The sequence below is a fragment of the Python bivittatus genome, unplaced genomic scaffold (genome assembly GCF_059951505.1).
Source record: "Python bivittatus isolate LINGU-HERP-01145 unplaced genomic scaffold, Pbiv_v1 ctg000310_np1212, whole genome shotgun sequence".
NCBI classification, from domain to species: Eukaryota; Metazoa; Chordata; class Lepidosauria; order Squamata; family Pythonidae; genus Python; species Python bivittatus.
Genome location: NW_028277054.1, coordinates 12,605,804 through 12,626,674, shown reverse-complemented (window position 1 = coordinate 12,626,674; position 20,871 = coordinate 12,605,804). Strand labels below are relative to the sequence as shown.

General features: G+C 42.8%; 1 protein-coding gene across 4 annotated transcripts in view; it reads left to right on the top strand.

The window, feature by feature from the left end:
- The first annotated feature begins 4,815 nt into the window (after window positions 1–4,815).
- The window catches only part of SESN2 (sestrin 2), a 36,708-nt gene continuing 20,652 nt past the window's right edge, over window positions 4,816–20,871 (top strand). The window contains exon 1 of one of the 4 annotated variants that reach the window (XM_088140137.1): window positions 4,816–5,243. In XM_088140137.1, the coding sequence (XP_087996263.1) occupies window positions 5,154–5,243 (90 nt within the window). In that variant the 5' untranslated portion in view covers window positions 4,816–5,153. Of the gene's footprint in view, window positions 5,244–5,412; window positions 6,231–10,786; window positions 20,017–20,871 lie in introns of those variants that run through there. The other 3 variants (XM_007438412.4, XM_007438411.4, XM_088140138.1) reach the window with 3 other exon arrangements.

Genomic DNA, 20,871 nt, shown 5'->3' with positions numbered 1-20,871 from the left:
CAATCCAATTATATTCCAGAAAAAAACACCCTATTTTTCCAACATACCTATTAAAACAATATATTTAAGCTGACTGACATATTTGAGTTACCAAAACCTCATTAGTTTAGAGGGTTAAAAAGTGGGGGAGGGAGAGGAGAAAAACCAGCAAATGTTCAAGTGATGTTTAACCAGTGAAACCTGGTTTTAACCAGTGATGTCAAAGCCATGAATGGTCCAGAACTCATGGATTAGCTTTATAACACAGCTGGTGCAAAATGTGGCAGCTGGATTACTGGTGGAAATACCTCACCCGCACAGCATAATCCCAATTCCGGAGTTGCTAAATTGGCTACCAATATACTTCCAAGCCCAATAAAATACACCCCCAGGATATATCAAACAGCACGTTGCTAGGACCCAGACACTTACAGAAGACTTGTAAAGGGCCCCCTCCTTGTGAGGTTCATGGAGTGTGGACCAGCAACCAGCCTTGTCAGGGATATCTCCCTCTCTATGGAATATGCTCCCTGCAAGTATTGATGGCCCAACCCTGCCTGAATTTCACCAACAAGTTAAGACCATCTTGACTGAGTGTGCTTTTGGCCCTTCATTGTTCTTGGTGCCTTGTAATAATGTGTTTCACATTTTTCTTGTCTTTTTGTACTGTGCACTTTATCTTGTAGTTACCCACCCAGAGTTCTTTAGGACCGGAAATAAATTAAATATGTGAGGGGCTTTTCTCCCCCTGGAAAACCATAAAATACCTTCTCCCAATGTTCGGTAACTTTTCTATGGCATTCAGCACAACTGTGGAATTCCCCGCATAAGAAGGTCAATCTAGTTTTATCTTATTTTCATTGCAGGCAGGTTGTCCGAACCGTGACTGTCCCAACTGGATCTTAGAATGATTATTGCATGAATTCATTCCATCCTTTGAGTTTAAGGCTAGTCATCTCTTATCCTCAATTTATTCATAAGAGATGGAACTGAAGATGATGAAATTGTCCCTCTCCCTGAAGGACCTTTTTAAGGCCAAGCTGTGATTCATAAACAGTGATAGAAATCAAGAACATAACTTGTTTATAAGGAGATTACTTGTTTCCTGTAATTGCAGAAATGTGGGCTTTTTTAAGCATTCTTTATCTTGAAGACGAAATTTATGAGTTGGGATTAGCACTCCCTGCCTACCATGAACAAATATTATTTGAAGAAGAAGAATCTTTGACCCCTTTCTTCCTTCATATTCTTTATCCCTTTGTGGATTTTGCTCCACTGCACTTGTTTTGCACATTCCAGAGACAAGAGTGCCCCAACATGCACACACATATGATCTGTCTATGTTTGTTTCCTTAGCTCATCTCAGAAACGGAACGGAAGAAGAGACATCTATCTTGTTTGTCACTCACGAAACATTTCTGTTCACAACTTAGTCATAGCAATGAAATATGGGAAGACAATTAACTCATGTGAAAAGCAATAGCGGTAGCAGAGAGTTGAGCTGCGGCCAGAGTTACACTCAATCCCTTTGCATGCTTACTCAGAAGTAAGCACCTTAGCAAGTGCTGATTGCTAAGTAAGAGTCCACTGAATTGCACCTCAGCTGAATAAAACAGCAATTCCAATATGCACTTAATAGGCAGCCTGTCCTACTGGGTTTACCTGTGAGTAGTTACACATTGGGTCATAGTGCAATAGAAGTCACCCTGAACTCAGCAGAAGGCAGTCTTGCATACCTCCACTTAAAATCAAGCCGTACAATTTAAGGCTTGTACATTTAGGTTTATTTTTATTTCTCCTGTTAAGCAATCTGCCACCGGAGTCCTTCAAAACAGTTTACAAAACAAAAGCAGATCCAATGCAATAGCTGCACAATAAAGCCAAAGCTATTTTGAAAAGACAAAACGGCAAGTGTGAACTCCCTCCCTGACAATTAAAATATAATGATAAGGAAGAATGCTGGTGATTGGTTAAAAGAGAATGAGACCCAATGGAATAAATGTCCCATTAGATAGCCTGCAGTAAGCAGACCCCATAGGATTTTCATAATATGAGGGCCGCTACTAAAAAGGCCCTGTTTCATCACTGCCAGCTGTATCTTCAAGGGTAGCGTGTCACAGAAAGATCCCAATGTGTGAAATAGGCTTACCATAGGATGAAGAGATCTTTGAACGCTGGTACCACACTCTGTGGGTTTTAAAGTAATGGGTGGCATTTTCAGTTGGGAGCAAGTCAGCAGCTAATGTAGACCAAGTGAACACCCAACCCAACCAGGCCCCTTGATTCTATACCAGTAACGTCCACTTATTTTTCCAGGGCACTTATGATGGAGTCTAGCCTGAAGGTCACCAAGGCATGACCAACAGGGATAGAATAATCCATTTTACCTGCAACTCTTACATTGATTTGTGATACAATGTAATCAAAGCAAAATGTGAAGACCATTTTCATAGGTTTGTGTGGACTTCCCTGGAGTAAATGTTAGCCTCTTCCCATAAAGGTTGCTTTTGTGGTTTAGAATGATTCTGTATTAAGAATAAGACTGAGTTCACACAACACACCAAACCACAAATTGCCATCCAGAGTGGGTGCTAGCATGCACCCAGCCCGTGTGATTAGTCTATTGTTGTGCAAATCCAGACAATTTATTGAGCGAACTATAGCATAGACATAATAAACGTTTTCTATATTATCCTGCACTCAAATATTGAAATCTTATAGCTGACACCTTGAAGGTGTGTTTTCCCCAAATGCTTGAAGATTTGCAATTAAATTATTTAATATAGTATAGTATATGCTTTATTACAATCTTAGACCAGCGTATAATGCAACCATTATTGCAAATAAATCCCATCAAAGTCAACGAGGCTTGCTTGCACTCATTAGGCTATTGATGTTACTTTCTTTTAAACGGTGTTTAAATGGTGTTCATGGTGTTCATTGCTCCAAAAAGCGGACCCTGCACCTGTGGGGAGACACTAGGATGAAGGAAGAAGAGGAGGTTGTTTTCTGTTAAAGAGGGTTGCTTAATGACTCCCCGCTGGCAGCTTACATTTCACCTTTGTTGTCTTTAAATGCCTTCAGATGACATTTTAATATCTGTTGACCAGATTTTAAACTTGGCACAGATGACATAGAGATGCCAGATTCTTCTTGCACGTGTCAATAACTTGGATCACTGCAAGACATCTTTTTGTTTTTGTTTTCCTTCCCCAGAAGCAATTCTTATATAGTTCAGTGAGATTCTTTTTTGTATATTTATGGTAGTGTTGCCTAACGAGTGCAAGCTTGTGTACAAGATTCTTCCTTGTGTATTTATGATAGTGCTGCCTTACCTCTTCTGGTTCACAGAGGAGAGTAAGAGCACAAACCTAGACATGTTTATTCTGTCAACAGTAAACACATTTGCAAACATTCTTGTTTCACACTACAGTATTCCTCCATGGGCAGAATGGAAGTCCTGTTGAATATAATCAGACTTGTTTCTGAATTACATTTCATTTACAAAATGTGAAAGCGTGCACTCTTGGATATATTACCCCAAATTACAGCTGCAATCCAAGATGTGCATATTAAGGTGTAAGTCCCATTATCCTAAATGGACCTTAATGTTGAGTAATTCCACATATTATTTTCCATTAAGATTTTAAGTGAACTCTAGATTTTTTTTTTCCCAAAATGAGAGTGATTATGGTATCTACTGGAGCACCAGGTTAATTGATTTGCCCTGCATAATTGTTTTTCTTGTTCTTTGACGGAGTTTGTCCAGCATATTCCATCCTGGCAGTTTTAGTATACAAGATTGCTTGCAGAATTAATCATGAAGGTGCCACAACACTCTTTTTGTTGCATTTTGCCAGCTGAATGGGATTCAGTGTACTTAACACACAATGAACTGGTGTAGATTACAGCCCTGTTCCATAAATTTAACAATGATATTTCAGTGGGTTTAGGAAATTTTGTGCTGAACATTTTAACCAGATTGTTAGATCCTTTGAATAGAAATAGTACAAAAGTTGGGTTGTATCTTATTTATTGATTGGATCTATTCCCCCCACCATCACTTGGGGAGCCCAAGGCAGCCTGCATGAGTAGCTCTATTAATTTTATCTCCACAATCACCAGGTAAGGTAGGTTGACTGAGAAAAAGTAATTGATCTAAAGTCTTCCACTGAACTCCAGGTAGGAAATATTCCTGTACAACATTTTAACCATGACATTCTAAATCTATTAATCTTCCAGGCTGTGATTATGAATTCCCTTCTCTCCCATTGTTGTTTTTCAAAATAAATTAAAAAAAAAAGCAAGCAAAGCCTTCTTAAATTACATCGAAACAATGTTTGGACTCACGTTTCTTCGTGGGGGGCGGGTTGCTTTGAATAAACACGCTGAGGTTTGGGCTCTGCATTACAACTAAAGTAAATGCACATTTTCCAACTACCCTTAAACCTGATCTCCTAACGTAGGACCAATTTCTTTTATTTCTGTAGAATATCTCGGCAGGCCGACCGACGCTAAGCGAAGAATCCTTGCGCTGTGAAGACGAACGTCCAGCGGATCTGCCCCGCAGAAGCAAACAGTCACCCGCATTCCCTCCTCACCAGCGTTCAGGGTACGTGTGAGGGCGCGCGCGCGAGAAATCCCTTAAGAGATAAACAATTGGAGTGGAAACTACATTTCCCGTGACTCCAAGCGCGCTGCTGCCATTGGTGCAGAAGGTCGGAGGGGTGATGCCTAACTATAGAAAGAACCCCGCCTGCTGCGGAGTGATTGGCTGCAGGGCGGGTGCCGACGCTTCCTCGGAATGATCTTAGCACCTCCCTGCCGCTTCTCGACAGTATGAAAGAAGCGGCTGGTGGGACGCGGGGCGCCTGGTGCTTCCCCCGCTGGAATGCCTCCGTAGCAGGCGCGTTGCGAGAAGAGTTTGACTCCGGCCCCCGGAAAGCCGCCCGAGCGTTCTAGAATCCCGATGCACCTGGACGTTCTAGAACGCTGCCACTTTCGGACGTTCTCTCGGCTGGTGACGCTTGACATCCCCCCGGGGGACCTTCCTAACGCGGCTAATTACGCCGGAGCAGCTCTCCAGTTTGGGGAAGGGAAGGGAAGGGACGGGAGGCGGCCACCCACCCGCTCGTTTTCTCTCTCGTGCCTGCCCGAGCGCGTTAAACGACACCATGATCGTTGCCGACTCGGAGAGTTGCGACCCTGCCGGAGTCGAAGGCTATTTGCCGTGCGAGGGCTGCGAAACTTTGAGGCGTAAGAAGGTAAAGTAAGAGAGGAAGATGCGCGGCGTCTACCGATCTCGGCGGTCCCGTTTTGCTTTTTGAGTCTCTGGCTGCGACCTGGATCTCCCCCCCCCCCCCCCCGGGTCCTTTGCCATTTTCGGGGGAATGGGAGAGGGCGGGGGCGTGCGCTCCAGTTGCTGCTGCTCCTGCTGCAGAATTGCGTAAAGGGGTGGTAGCTCTGGTGTCCTTCCGAAGAACATGCATTAGAATGTAGTTGCATCAGCCGGAGAAAGGGGAGTATGAAAAACAAGCGGGGTGGAGAAGGGGGTGGCTTGTGGGAAAGACTGGGAATACAAACGGGCGGGCGCTGCCGCGATCCAACTCGGTAGGAGCGGACCCCGTGCTCTTCCCTCCTTTTCTCGGGATGGCAAACAATACAACCGCGAGCGGTTGGCTTGCAAAGGCTTCGTCAGCCACCCGGGTCTCCTGGGGATGAGGAGCCCCGCTCCTATCTCCCCGCACGAGTATTGGGGCTCCTTAAATTTCACTTTCTTCGGGACGGGAATCTTTCTTCATCCAATTCTACGCCAGAAGCCCCGCGTCTCTTACCCCACTTCCAGCGAAGTGAAGCGTGCTGGGTTTCGCGCTCTCACCTTCCCAGCCCCGATTCCGAATAAAAGTCGGGTCTGTGCTTGCGGAAGACTGGATCTGGGTCGGACGATGTGGGGTGATCATCGACCGAGCGGCGTAGCGATTCCTTTTAGCGCGTCGCTGCTGAAGGACGCCAGAAGTTTCTCTTTGGTTAGGTTTTAGAGGGCGATCGCTGGGCGTACATGCACGGGCATGTCCTACACGCGGACCGAGGGGCGTGTGGGTGCTTTAAAGACCGTCCTTATAAACACGAGAGACGGCCAGTCCGGGCGAGCTTTTCCTAAAGCCGCGCTGTGCCTCTGCCCTTGGGCAACCAATTTGTTCGGCTCGTGTCAGGCACGCTCCCAAAACGGCTTTGTTCACACGGGTCCCCGCGTGAGTACTCCGTGCTGAGCTTCGTTAGTTTTCACTTTGGTTAGTTTTTCCTTGCTTAATGTGTTGTGTGGACCCAGGCCCCGTGATGAGTTTACAGTTTGGTATTCTTGTGGAAACCCAGATAATGGGTGAATTCAGTGAGTAGGTTAAGGGGGTGTGTAAAGAGGGCTCCTATGCCTTGCCCTTTAGGGCACCACCCAGGTACTTATTTAAACTGCTGCATAAGCTAAGTTTCAGAGTGGAGCTTCCAAACAGTGATGCAACTGGATAATTTAATTGAGGTCCTTGATTTAATGCTTTTAAAGGAAGCCCCCCCCCCACACACACACACACTTGTCCATTCAATTATGAAATATGCAGCTACTGTGATGATGTTGGCTATTTTATTCTGAAAAACTATTTTTATCCTTAGGTTTTATATTTTACTGTAGAAGTCAGATGAACTGTTAAATAAGTATTATATCTGTCAATGATCATAGCCTTGTCCATCCAAACAATTCTTGCTTGAAATGAAAAAGTAATAAAAGCTGGTGTGATCTACTGTTGGGCATGGCATCTTTCTACTGACCCAGACAATAATTCCAGGCATGTTTGTTACCCCCGTAATCTGCTACCTTTTGGATGTTTGCCCCCCCCCACCTCCCAGTATTTGGCACCAAGGTCCAGATCTAACAGCATGGCTATTCTCTCAGCAAGCTTGAAAAAGGGAATTAAAGAATAGCAGGCAGGTGTCTTCCCCACCCCACTCCCCAATTTCGGTGTATGCTTATAAGCCAGTAGTAGCAGTAAGAGTAAAGAAGGAAATATTCAGCATTTTTCATGCCGATTCCAAAGGGGCTCCTGGTGGCTTGGCTTCAGTTTCCCTCCTGTAAGAGTTGAGAAGTGCCTTGGTACATCTTAAAGCCCTGGTTGGCTCTTCTTTGGCACTTGTGCAACTGAGAGACACACCCCTACAGATTGTGGCTTTGCCCGTTAGGCCTCTGGGGAGGGAGCCCAAGGCATTCTCCACCCCCTTCTTTCAGACTCCAAACAGATGAAGAGACTTCTGAGGAGCCCTCCCCATCATCACACAGCTGCGGGCACAGACTGGGGTCCTTAATTTCTCATCTCCCCCCCCCCCCGCTCTATATTTATGTATTAAATGGACAGCCTGCTTTTCCTCCAGTAGCTTCAGACAGTGTCCATTTTTATACGGCAGGAGCAATCAGCTGAGGACGACTGTGTTGGAAGAAAACACGGTGGCCCAAACTTATTCATTGAGATCCAGAAACTTACTGTTTTGGTCCAGCACTTTTAGCAAGTACATAAAACTGACTCCCCTTGGTTGAATTGAATACGTAGTTATTTTTGTTGCCCCTCTGTGCGCTCCAAGGTGGGAAGATGATATGAATAACCTCAACCCCCCCCAACTCCCCCCCCCAACTTTGGCTGTTTTCATGCACTGATTAATTTCATTTCTCTCCTATCTTTTTCTGTCTGGCTCTATAGAGCTTTAAAGGGGGCTTACAAGGAAGCAGATATAGAACATGGGTTCACACAACACAATTAGCCTAGTTTATTAAACCATTTTCTGGCTTTCCTGTTTATAGAAACAAACCAACTCCATGTCCTATGATGCACAATGCACTAACACTTGTAAGGCAACCAACAAAGATTATCTCTAATGAAGCTTCACATGTTGTGTGTATGCAGTTGCTGGGTTGATAAGTGCTCTGGGTAAGCATGCTGTGTGAACCCAGCCAACAAATACAAGAGTTAAAATCACACACTGCCTCATCATTTTGTTTTTCAGCAGTTGTGTCAGGAGAAAAGCAGTTGTGTCACCAGGCTTGGGGGTCAGGAGGCGTGGCTGAGTCTGTACGCTGGTTGTGTTGATTTGTGATGGATGAGTGTTTTTTTCCCGGCTGTTATTTCTATGGGTGTTTTTCTATTTTTCTCTCTGTGTGTTTTTTAAATGTTTTTATATTTTCTTTTAATATTGTTAGCTGCCCAGAGTCATGATTTTGAGATGGGCACCCATATAAATCAAATGAATGAACAAATAAATGACGTGATTGGTATCAGGCATGCTGTGATGTCATTGCACCAAGGATGCAAATCAGGTAATTTGCGTAGCTTGTCTAAGGGTGTTATAATGCCTGTAAGGACCCACCCATGAGGAACGTTGGGAATCGTGACTCCGCATGATCTGGAGACAGAGTTTTAAAAAGGAAATCCCATTGTAGCTGTGTTCACCCAACTGCCAAATGCTTGACGGATGTGGTTGGTTGGATATGGACTCTGGTGTTACATGAACCCAGTGGTCATGATTTGCAAATCATGGTTTAGGGCTTCATTTTTAGATGAGTCTGGGCAATTGTGATTTAGTCCACCAAATCCTGACGTTGTGTGTTGTGCGAAGACAGCCTCCGAGTCCGCGGGTTTTTTCTGCATGATGTGCTTTTTGGCTTGTGGCATCACACGCATGCAGGAGCAACGCAAAGCCTGGAGCGTTAATGTACATGCATGGAAGACAAACTGTGTCCATGCACACACGTGTGCGTGCTTAGATTGCTTCTTGCCCTGAGGAGGTAAAATGCAACCTAAGGAAATAACAGAAGAAAGGGAAGGAAGTATGGGTAAGAGTAAACAGGGAAGCAGCCTGTGCGTGTTTCTTTGAGTAAGACATGTAGTAGCTGGTCCATGTACCAGGCCACAGTGAAACATTTGGTATTAAGGCTTTGCCAAAAAAAAGGGGGGGTTGAAGGGGATTTGAAGGAAGTAGAGTGCCAATATGCTGGTCTTCTGCATGCAGAAAGGGAAGAGTCTTCAGAACAGCAGAATAGAGTCCCTTGGGAGATTGATTGATTGATTGATTGATTTAAAAGACTTGTACGATCACCCATCTTGGAGCACAACTCTGGGCAGCTCACAACGACAAAACTGCAATAAAACATAAAGCCATGAACCTTGCTTCAATCCAGCCTTCTTCATCCTCTCCCTCCAGGCATTTTGGGACAGTGAAGTCCCAGGACTCTTCAGGTCATGACATGACGATAAGGTTGGGAGAAAAGCTGAGGAACGAGCAGCAGTAGCTGCATTCATGCTCCAGCAGGATTGCCTAAACCTTGCACAGCACACCCAGCTCCTAAAATCTGGGCTGTGAATGGTTTAGCCGGATGTGTGACCAGGTCATTGAATAGCACGACGTGGTTTGTGGTATCAGACCCAAATTAAGCTCAGGAATGGGCATGGGGCGGGTTTTAACTTGTTGGTATGAAACCTTTGAACATTTATCTTTTAGATAAATAATCCACCACTATATCTCTGTTGTAATGAAGACTAGATGGTAAAAGTGTTCTTGCTCCTCTTTCACTGGCCTGGACAACTTGTATCTCCCAGCATCCCTGATTCTTAGTCCCACAAGCTGGAGTTGATGGAGATCAATAATTTCTGGAAAGCTGAGGATTATTCTCCCTTTTTTTTTAAGTTGAAGGTACAGGAAGACACCTTGTACACAGCCTAGTTAGCTGAGCTGCCATGGTGTATTGAATTAACTCAGTATTTTGGGTTTGCACAATACACTGAATTATAAGGTTATTACAGAAGCTGGTTTGCATAACATTATGGCTAATTGGTGGATACACTGTCATGTGAACATACCAGATTTTGGCACAGGATGACACTGAAGAAGATGCACCAGTTTCAGGATAATTTGGTGCTATTTATTGAAGTGTCACTTACAAGCTAGGTTCACACATTACATTAAGTCATCACACAATTTGCTTGTGTTTTGGCCTGGCATGTTGTGTGAGACCAACCACTGTGGTTTTTAAACAGTGCTTTATGGCTTACTTTGTATTATAAATCCAGAAAATTGTTGTTCGTTTATTAAATCATAGTCAAACCATCTAGCTGAGAATGAATGAATTATTCAGTTTGCACTGGCTTTGCCAGATTATTTAGATACCTTTCCACTGAATGGAGAGATGTTTCTTTTCTTTTCAATATATATCTGACTTGAACATTCTTGGCAGTGGCCCTCACGCATCATTAAGGCGACTTTCAAATCCTGGCTGTTGAATCGGGCGTGGAGTTGACTGCATTCTAGTCTGGAAACATTGTAAGAGGAGAGCCATGTTAGTTACTATGTTAGCCAAAAATCAGGACTCTGTAGCACTTTTTCAGACTGACAGATTTTATTTAAAGGTATAAGCTACAGCTCCCAAAAACTTATGCCTTTTAATAAAATTTGTTAGTCTGGAAAGGTGCCTCCAGACTCCTGATTTTGGCCTAAAAAGTAGGGCAAGTGCAGAATTAATCAGAGAAAGCAAGAACTTCTGTGAACATTACTATACATTGCAAGCTCTAGAGATGTGCAATTCCAGAAGGTAGTACAGGAAGAAGCTGCTATGACCAAGGCAATATTTGGCTATGGGATGCGGGGGAGAAGTTGCAGCAAGCTATGTCTTAGATGACTGCAGTTGCCTTTATCCATTATGATCTCCAAACAGATTTACTGATGTTATGTATGTATTTTTGGGGGGGGGGGGGAGGCTGCCTTCGAGTCAGTCTTGACTCCTGGCAACTACCTGGACAAATCCCTGCAGTTTTCTTGGCAAGGTTTCAGAAGTGGTTTGCCATTGCCTGCTTCCTAGGGCTGAGAGAGAGGGACTAGCCCAAGGTCACCCAGCTGGCTTTGTGCCTAAGGAACTCACGGTCTCCTGGTTTCCAGCCTGATGCCTTAACCACTACAGCAAACTGGCTCTCAAATGAATGTGTGGGCCTTTGAGTCAGTCTTGACTCCTGGCAACTGTCTGGACTAGTCCCTGCTGTTTTCCTGGCAAGATTTTGGAAGTGGTGGACCATTGCCTGCTTCCTAGGGCTGAGAGAGAGGGACTGGCCCAAGGTCACCCAGCTGGCTTTGTGCCTAGGCGGGACTAGAATTCACCATCTCCTGGTTTCTAGCCTGATGCCTTAACCACTACACCAAACTGGCTCTGTTGTATGTATTTATTAAACATATTTTTATGCCACTGCAATCAAACTAACTCTTGGTGGCTTAGACAGAAAAAATACAATATACAACATATCCAACACAAAAATAAAAAAAAATCGCATGACAACAGTATTAGGAAGGTAGATTAAAAGAGATGGCAAGGTCACCTCAAATCAGAGGAAGGTTCTCAAGACAGTTTGGTCTTCAAGAGCTTTTGAAAGACCAGCAAAGAGGCATTCTAAAATAGGGGAAAGGAGGATGTTGCCCGAAGCCTGGTGTATATAAAAATCAAAGAATCCAAATAGGTATGTCCTTGCAACTTTATATGGGACTGTCTGGTTTTGGTTCACTGTGGAAACTGCATATTTATTCAGAGAGAAAAAAATCAACTTTGTCCAGCAACGGTGGCTGGGTTTAGGGTTGCATTTCTAATCAGAAATCTTTATCAATAGCTCAGCTATTTTGAGGGGTGGGCAGTAGAAACAATCACCATCTGTTGTTTTTAAGGGTTGTGTTACCTGCTACAGATTTCTGGTAGCTTTGCAAATGAAGTCCACCAAAGATGATGATGATGATTTATTAAACTTGTATGCTCACAAATGTTTATTAGCCAGGCTCAGCACATAAATAGCATTGTTAGTCATTTATTAACCCAATCAAAAGTCTACAAGAGATTGGGCTTGATTATCCATCTAGGTTGATTATTGGTTTGAATGCTTATCTGTCCCGCAAGCCCCAGATAACTGCAGTAAGAAGTCTTCGCAATTCTAGTTTAGCAGGTCGTTGGTATCTGTACTGCAGGCTGCCCACATTTGCTCTGATAGAAGCGTTCCTTTGACAAATCCCTGAGACCAATATATTTTGAGCTGTAAGGCTATTTTTTGTGGAAGTTACTGAGCCTAATTCTGTATGGGATGGGTAAGGCAAGTCTGCCTGCAAGCTGATGATATAAAAGGGGGTTTGTTAGCTTGCATGCAACAGGATCTATTCTTTGCAAAAAAACAAAAACAAAAACCACCTGATTTCTTAGATCCTTCAATGCAGAATTGGGGATTCAGTGTTTTCAGGAGCACCTTTGGCAATGCCTTGTTGTTATCTCCCCCCACCTCCCCCTCTCCTTGATAATGCTGTTGAAAGCAGCAGCTGGTCCTAAATCTTGGTGTCTGTAATGGGTGTCACAGCCACGTGGAGGAAAAGTGGTTCCTAGCTTGGTGATCTCCACATCTACTCCAGATGGGCAAAACTAGTCTAAAATCATGGACATCTGCAGTAGGGCAATGTGGAGCCGGTGACTTCATGCCCCTAATGATGTCATCATCCAAATGATGTAATTAGGTACTTCATCTTACTCTGGTTTACACACCATGCAAAGTCATAAACCACATTGTTCTAAATCAGGGACATGCAACTTCCATCAGCTCAGGGTCTGCACCCAGATTTGACACTCCATGTTGGGGGAGAGTTTAAGCATCTTCAAGGAACCCATTTTGCTCTTTAAAGCTGCCTGAACTCTCCCAGAAGCCAGGTTGACAGACCATCTGTGGCCTCTGAGTTGTGCTTTTTATGCACTGCTCTAAACCAAAAGCCAAACAAACCCCAATAGCAAGGTTTATACAATGATTGGTTCACTTATGGTTTGTTGACTGTGCCATAATTGGATTGGTTCACACCTAATGCTAAGCTATAAACTATAGTTTATAAATCCAGTGACTGGGATTTCAGAACATGTGATGCTAAAAGCCAACAAACCACATTATAGTTTAACTGGGTGGGTGAAAAGCCAATCTAATTGCTCTCTGGTTTGGAATGGAAAAGTCTGCTTGGGGTCTTTCATCCAGGAGAGTGAGACCCCTCGCTCCATCACACTTGCCATCTTTTATCTTTACCTTTTATATTTTATTGATTTTATTGTAATTTCTTTGATTGTTGTGAACTGCCCAGAGTTGTTGAGAGTTGGGCAGCATGCAAGTATTATTATTATTATTATTATGAGAGCCAGCTATTAGACATATTATGAAACAATCTCACTCTGGGGGTTTTGGTTTTTTGGAGGGGGCTTATAAAATAAATGGAATTAAAATGCCAGGTGTCACATGAGGATGTTTAAATGTTCAAACTGAGTCAGCTGGGGAAAGCCAAAACACATCAGAAACTCAAAATATAAAACATAAAAGCCTTGTTTCCTGTATAGCAACCTTCTTCTACACCTGTGTTTCTCAACCTTGGCAATTTTAGAATGTGTGGACTTCAACTTCCAGAAGTCCCCAGCCAGCATGAATTCCCCACCCAGAATTCTGGGAGTTAAAATCAACGCATCTTAAAGTTGTCAAGGTTGAGAAACACTGGTTTAGAGCAATACATGGCCTCAGCGGTTCCAAAATAAATGGAGAAATAGCCTGATTTTGTGTCAGGTAACTTCCAATGCTCAACACTGAGTAAATTTGTTAAGAGTAGCAACAGGGAATTCCTAAGCCAGGGGCTTTCAAACTTTTTCAGGCTGCAGAACTTATGTTAAAATAATAAAAATAATTACCAGAGCCCCATGATCTAGAGGCAGAGCTCTAGCGATGGAAAAACCAGCTGTGTTCAACCCAGCTAAGAGGGTGATTTTGTCATGCTTTGATTACGACTACCTGATCTGAACTGCAAAAATCCAGACAGACACTAGACAGTAGCCCCTTTTCTATATCTTTTTGCTGACATCTAGTGATGGTCCAGATGACTGCAGTCCAGATTTGATGGCTCTAGTTTTGATACAATTAAAACAGATAAGATGGATCTATATCAGTGTTTCTGAACCTTGGCAACTTTAAGCTGCATGGACTTCGACTCCCAGAATTCCCCAGCCAGCATGTCAAAGTCCACGCAGCTTAAAGTTGCCAAGGTTGAGAAACACTGATGTTTCTATATGAATTAATTTCTGCCATTTTGATGAGCAACATATTTACATGGTGAGACATTTCATAATCTGGCTTTAGCATTAAGGCACCTTTTAGGATGGACCTTCCTTCCTTCCTTCCTTCCTTCCTTCCTTCCTTCCTTCCTTCCTTCCTTCCTTCCTTCCTTCCTTAAGTAGAAGCCAGAAGTTACAGTGATGAAAATGTAGATCTAAACAGCTGACTCATCGTGTGCTTTGGCTGCCTTGTCTCCAATAGGTTGGGAAAACCTTCTTGGCCTTCAGAGTTAGTGACGATATAATAACCTTGTTTTGAAGCCTGGCTTGTAATTTGCTTAACTTTTCCTGACTTGCTTATCAGGAATGTGGCTGCCAAGTTCTGACTAAGGACAAGTGGCACTTTGGTATCGTCACCTCACCTAGTCAGCATCTTGGCACTTGCCTGGTTACTTGGGTACCTGATACCAGCTCTTTGGGGGTTGGGAGAGGAGGGAGCCCCATGTTAAATTTGCAGACTGAGATGGGTGATTGCCTGATGGCAGATTAGATCTCACTGAAATAATTCTTCTCTACTTCTGGATAGATATTATAGCCGGAGGAGGTGGTTGTGATGATAGATTAGTTTTTAATAAGCCTTAATTATACTGTAGATGTATTTTCATATGCCCTGGGCACCTTGCCACACAGTTTCTATAATGAAGGGGGTTGTGTTGTGTTGAAGCTCAGTTGGGTTGTGCTACCTTCAAGCAGAATGTGGAGCTAGATGCACACATTGCAGTAAACCATGATTGGTGTAACTATGGTTTGTTGACTGAACTTCCATTGCTAAGCCTTAAACCTTGGTGTCAATGTCAGTGGGGCTGTTTATTTTTGATATAGCATGACCTGAGCCTTTGTATAGGTGAAAGCAGAAATTATATTTAATTGTAGAAGACAATGTTTATGTCATTTTTCACCTATCAAAAGTGTCTAGATGAATCTCTTTGTTTCTTAAGGAAGGAGAGATGGAGCAAGTAATAACTGGTTTGCCATTTTTTTAACCTGACCTGATGTATTAAAGTTTCAGCTCTTAGTGTTACCATCAAACTGCTAATAATGATAAAGCTGGGCATTGGGAAGATTTTGAACTCTGTTATCAAAGGTACTGAAATCATTAGAGTTCAGAGCAAGCTTAATTATTATCAACTCTGTTGAATTATACAAGTTTACACCCATCTTCAACAGGGGACAAAGAACAGGAGTGGCTTTCAAGATTTTTTGTTGTATACTGAAGGACAGAGAGATAACTTTTCCCTCTTCTGTGAACAGACTCCAGCTGGGCTGAGGGCAGAATCTTATTCCAACCATGGTGGTGGAATATAACTCCAGTTGAGGCAATCCAGGGCAGGTGGTGTAGCATTTATAACTGCCCTCCAACAGCAGGACAACAGCTAAGGAATTCCAGAGGAACAACTTGGATATTACCACTGCTGCCCCTGAGCGTCTGTACCTCATGGTGGTACTAGCCTGGTGGTGGTTATGGGGAATACATCATCTTTCTCCCAAGAATTCTGGGTTAACCTATTAATGCATGTTTTGTGTTGGCTGACATTTGTGAGAGGGAGTAATGAAGCAAATCATAGGAACCTCCACTCATGATTATTTGAGTTATGAACCTTCTCCCTTTCCTAGTAAGCCAGGTTTGGCCTAGGTTGTTGATTTTTGGTTTGTTGGGGAGATATAACCCAGAGATCCCTGATTTTATGGGACTTCAAGAAGTGGTTATGGATCTTCACCTCTGTGATGTGAGGGATGTTGGATCTGCAGATAGAGTTATTATTGGAGGTTCTTCTTTGGTTCCAGTATCTCTACCAGCTGAGTGATCTTCTGTTAGGAGAATTATCTGGTGGGGAGTGGAGTTATTCTGGAGTCAGACTGGGTAAATTTCAACTTTCTTTTGTCTCTTGATAGAAAGAGGTTGTATAGGGATGGGAAACGTGGGCAGACGCAGGACTCCAGGGCTTCTTCCTCTATTCTTTAGAAGAAGCTGAAATGCAGTGAGGATGGTGATTGACCTCCAAAGGTCCTGGGAAGCAGCTGCTATCTGCTTACCTTGAGCTGGCTTGCAGACTTAAATATCAGTAATTGGGAGTCAACCAATTCATGTCCATGTTCTGCAATCTGGTGCCCTCTAGAAAATTAACTTTCCAGATATGTTGGGATGGGGATGATGTGGTTGCGGACCAGTACACTAAGTTGAGGAAGGCTGTCTTGACTTCCCAAGTTGCTGTCATGTATGTGATAGTATCTGGTATATATAGATCTTGTCCATCCTTAAAGAAAAGGAATAAATGGGAGGACTTGTGTTGACTCGTCACTGTAATGCAGGAGGCCAGTCTCTCTCTCTCCCTATCCAGTGGGACCAAGTGCCATATAAGAGGTTAGCAACTGGTATCCCAAGGGTGAAATCCAGCTCAGTGTGGGGTATGATTTGGCTTCATGAGTGATAACCTGATGGCCACATAGCCAGCTGGGATGAGCAACTTTAGGGTCACAAGGCATATCACCAACTCTTTTGTGGACTGGGAGAGAGGGAATAACTCTCACTGGTTGCAGTTGAAATGTGTTTAAAACTGCTTATATACCTATATTCTGGAGTCATTGTTCCCATAAAACTAGTGCAGTTGTAGGGGATCAGAAACCTTGAGGATGAGGTTGAATTGGGATCTCCTTTGATTTGTGCCTTAGGTACTGTAAATCTTGTTTCAGCCTGATACATCATGCAAATCCAAACTATGCAACCAGATTCTTGTTTTGAGTGACATGTGAAATCAACTGTCAACTAGCAATAAAACATCAAAGATAAAACAACATCTTTGGGGTGTGAAACAATCATATTTAAAACATAAAGGGGAGGGGGCAGTCTGCTGCCAAGTTTGAAATTAAGGTGTGGTATAGTTGCCTTTAAATCTTGTCCGGGAAAGGAGAGGTCTGCCAAACACTAAAATAATGCTGATTAAGTGCTCAGGGTTCTAATATTTGCTGCTGTTTGCAGAAATACACTCTTAACGCTTGTAGTTCTGTCTGTTGAAATGGCCCCTGCAACAGACATTTTAATCTATTAAAACGAAGTCCACAGTCTGGGAAGTGTCACTTATCCTACGTCAGGAAATTATTTTTAAAGCTTGCAAGATATAGTCTTTGTTCCACAGTCAACAGCAGCTTAAGCCATTGGGGCAAGTGGCATTGATGGTTGGAGATTTCTAATGGAATATCCTGTCAGTTGAATTACTCTGGAATGTGCTATGCCCAGTTTAATTGTTTTCAATGTAATGTTTAAGATTCTCTCTGACCATCTTTTCCTCTGAGGATAGCTACTAGGAAGCAAAGTAGGGCTAAACTGGTAGAGTAATATTTATCACCTCTTCATTTAAAGATATATACAGGACATAGCTTTTTAGGGCAACATTGGAAGCAAACAGGAATGTTTTGCTAGAAATAGACCCAAAGTCAAGATTTTAGTCTCAAAATAGAGTTCCCACAAACAAGCTTTTTGGCATTCAAGAAACTTTAAGCAGGCTAGAATATACTTTAATTAGCAGGATGTTAAGTCTGTTGGCGTGTGAAAACTGTTTTGCACTTTATGCTCATGTGTCGCCTATTTAACCATGATTGCTGAATAAGCCAAGTTAATGAGGCTTTCACAACAGACCATAATATCTGGATTCACACAACACACTAAGCCAAAACTCAGGAAGCCTCACTGTGGAATAAGATGATAGGTGAACCTGGCCTGCACGTAGGTATCCAGTAGAAGCTCTGTTGATGACATGCATGTTATGATATTGTGCAAGTGATGTGATTGGCACAAACTGCATTATTTGTACAATGATGTCATGATGCACATGTCATCCTTTCCCCCATAGCCTCCCCTAGGCCTGGGTATGAATGCCGACTTGTATTAAATGTGAAAAAGTTTGCGTGGTTCTGAACAATATGAAGATATTTTATTAATCTCCAAAACAACCATGCTGTGTTTAAGAAATGTATAACAGCCTGGTTCACTCATAAAACTAGCCCATAATGCAACTGACTGTTAGCTCAACAGAATCTGTAAAATCACCATTACAGCTTAATGTTATGCAAGAACAAGATGACTGCAACTTGATCAGCAAACCACAATTTCAAAAGTCCTAATTAGTTTAGTTAAATTTACTTGGGCAACAGTCCAGTGCCTGATCCTCCATTTTTAGAATACAAAATCATACTTACAGCTTTAAGTGAAACATACTGGTTCTTTAAGTACAACAGACCCATTCCTTATTGGTAGAGGTTGGTTATTTAAAGCAGAAGAGTTTTGTGAGTGTGGTATTACATTTATATAACATAATGTGCAATGTAATATGATATGATGTAACCCACTGTGGTGATTTATCTTTTGAAACACTCTCTCCATTTTAAACCCTGATTTTAAAATACAGGTATACTTCGCCATAGCACCTGGTGACAGAAGAATACTCTTGAACTAGCAATTTGGCAGCGTGTGCCAGCTGCTTGGCTGTTGCCCCTTTATCCATCTTGCAGTATCACGTGTGCGCTTGCTCTCACTCGCTCACTCTCGGGCTGGCTGGAAAAGACATCTGCAGAGTCAGCGGTTCTGGAGGCTTAATTTTCCATTGGAGTCACACTTGCTCACTTCAGATATGTGTGTTGCTGGGGGGTGGGGGGAGAAGAAACGTGGTAAAAGCTGGTCTTCCAGAAAGTCTTGCCTGGGCTTCTGGCTGTGGGTTTCTGGCTGGTCTCCATTTTTCATATGAATGCGATCCAAGAGTCAGCATTTCTGTAGATTGTTGACACAGGTAGCTTTTATCTTCTTAGTGAACCATGAGTGGGTAAAAATGTGGATTTGAGATCTTTGCTTCATGGGATGAGGAGCAAAAGAGGGTCCTGGTCCATCTCTCAGTTTCCAAGAGAGCTCTTCTGACGCTTTCAGCATTACTTAGGTATATTATGACATCTGTAAGAGGAGTATAGCTTCACACATTACATATCTGAGTTCCCTTTACACTCAACATGGATACCAGCCAAACAGGTGTGTCTCTGTGAGATTTTGGTTTCCAAATAGAACTTGTGCCTTTGAGTACCAGTTTTTTAAGATAGTTTCCGAAGGGGTAGCTGTTTTAAATTTCTTGCAGGCTGGATTCACGTGAAGCATAATTATTCTTCATCATGATTCGTTGACTAAATCAGGAGCAGGGGTCTGCACAATATTCTAAGTCAGTGTTTAAACTTTTTTTCTCTCAGGACCCCTTCCCACTTTTAAAAAGTATGGAAGACCCCAAAAGACCTTTTGTTTGTATGGGTTATATTGATCAATATTCACAATGGTTTGGTGGGATTTTAATATTTTATTATTTTTCAACAAAGTCTGGCAAATAATTTTGATTTTGAGGACCCCTGAGAGGGTTTTGGGGGACCCCCAGGGGTCCTAGGACCACGAGAAACACTGTTCTAAGTCAGGGTCCCTCAACCTCAGCAACTTTAAGATGGGTTGGGGAATTCTGGGAGTTGGAGTCCACCCATCTTAAAGTTGCTGAGGTTGAGGAACCCTGTCCTAAGTGATACACCATAAATGTACAAACTACAGTGGCTGGTTGCACACAGTGCACTAAGCTGGTATCTCACAGTGCTGTAAAAGCTTCTGTGACTGCTTACCTTTACCTTTTTATAGTGCTGTAAGACTTTAAAAACAACTATAAGAGAGAGAGAAAAAAAAGATAAAGTTTGCATAAGAAATCACAAGGTTGATCGTGTCCCTTGGTTGGATCTTGTTTGCTACAGAGCCACATCAAAAGAGGCTTAACAAGCCCTCAAGCTGATCGACTTGACATATCATTGCTGGATATAATTTTCTTCTTGAAAGATTCACTGTGGTAAGAGATGGGAAGCTGCGGTTGCTGAGTGCATAAAAACGCTCATTCTTTGAAGAGACATGCTTAGGGAAACAGTTCTATAAGGGAGGGTTGATCTAGCCTTTTGGTTAAGAAGAGGTGAACCAGTTCCAATTTTAGTTCTGCCCCAACTTCGTGTAGGAGAATGGACTTCCCACAGGGACAAAGGAAGGCCAGTGACATCACTTATGTTTCTATCTTTTATGAGTTAACTTTTCTGTAGTCTGCTTTGAATGTAACGCTCAAGCCACGATTTAATTGTCTTGTTTTGATTTTAGTGTGAAAACCAAACAACCAACAGAGGCTGTGATAGTCCCAGACATCTGGAGACCAACAGGTTGCCTATCCCCTATTAGTACGAACCAAGGCATTATAGCTTGTTCAGCCTGTGATGGTTTGAAAAATCTGGGGCAACCATTTGCATGTAACCTATAAGAGGTGTCTCTAATGAGAAAGTTCTCTTGAACCTCCCCCTTCTTGGTTACCCTCATGTTATCCACAAAGCAGAATGAACAGTTGCACAATAAGAGTGGCTGATATTTTAAAATCTTGAACTCAGAATTACATCTCAATTTTATTTCCCAATCCCAGTCATAATTTGCCCATCCCAATCATAATCTAGTTGTATCAATTAAACCAGTGTTTCTCAACCGTGGCAACTTGAAGATGTGTGGACTTCAACTCCCAGAATTCCCCAGCCAGCATGGCTGGCTGGGGAATTCTGGGAGTTGAAGTCCACACATCTTCAAGTTGCTACGGTTGAGAAACACTGAATTAAGCATTCGGCTGACTTTATCATAGCAATTGCTCAATGACCTGTGACATTTGGCTGCTGCA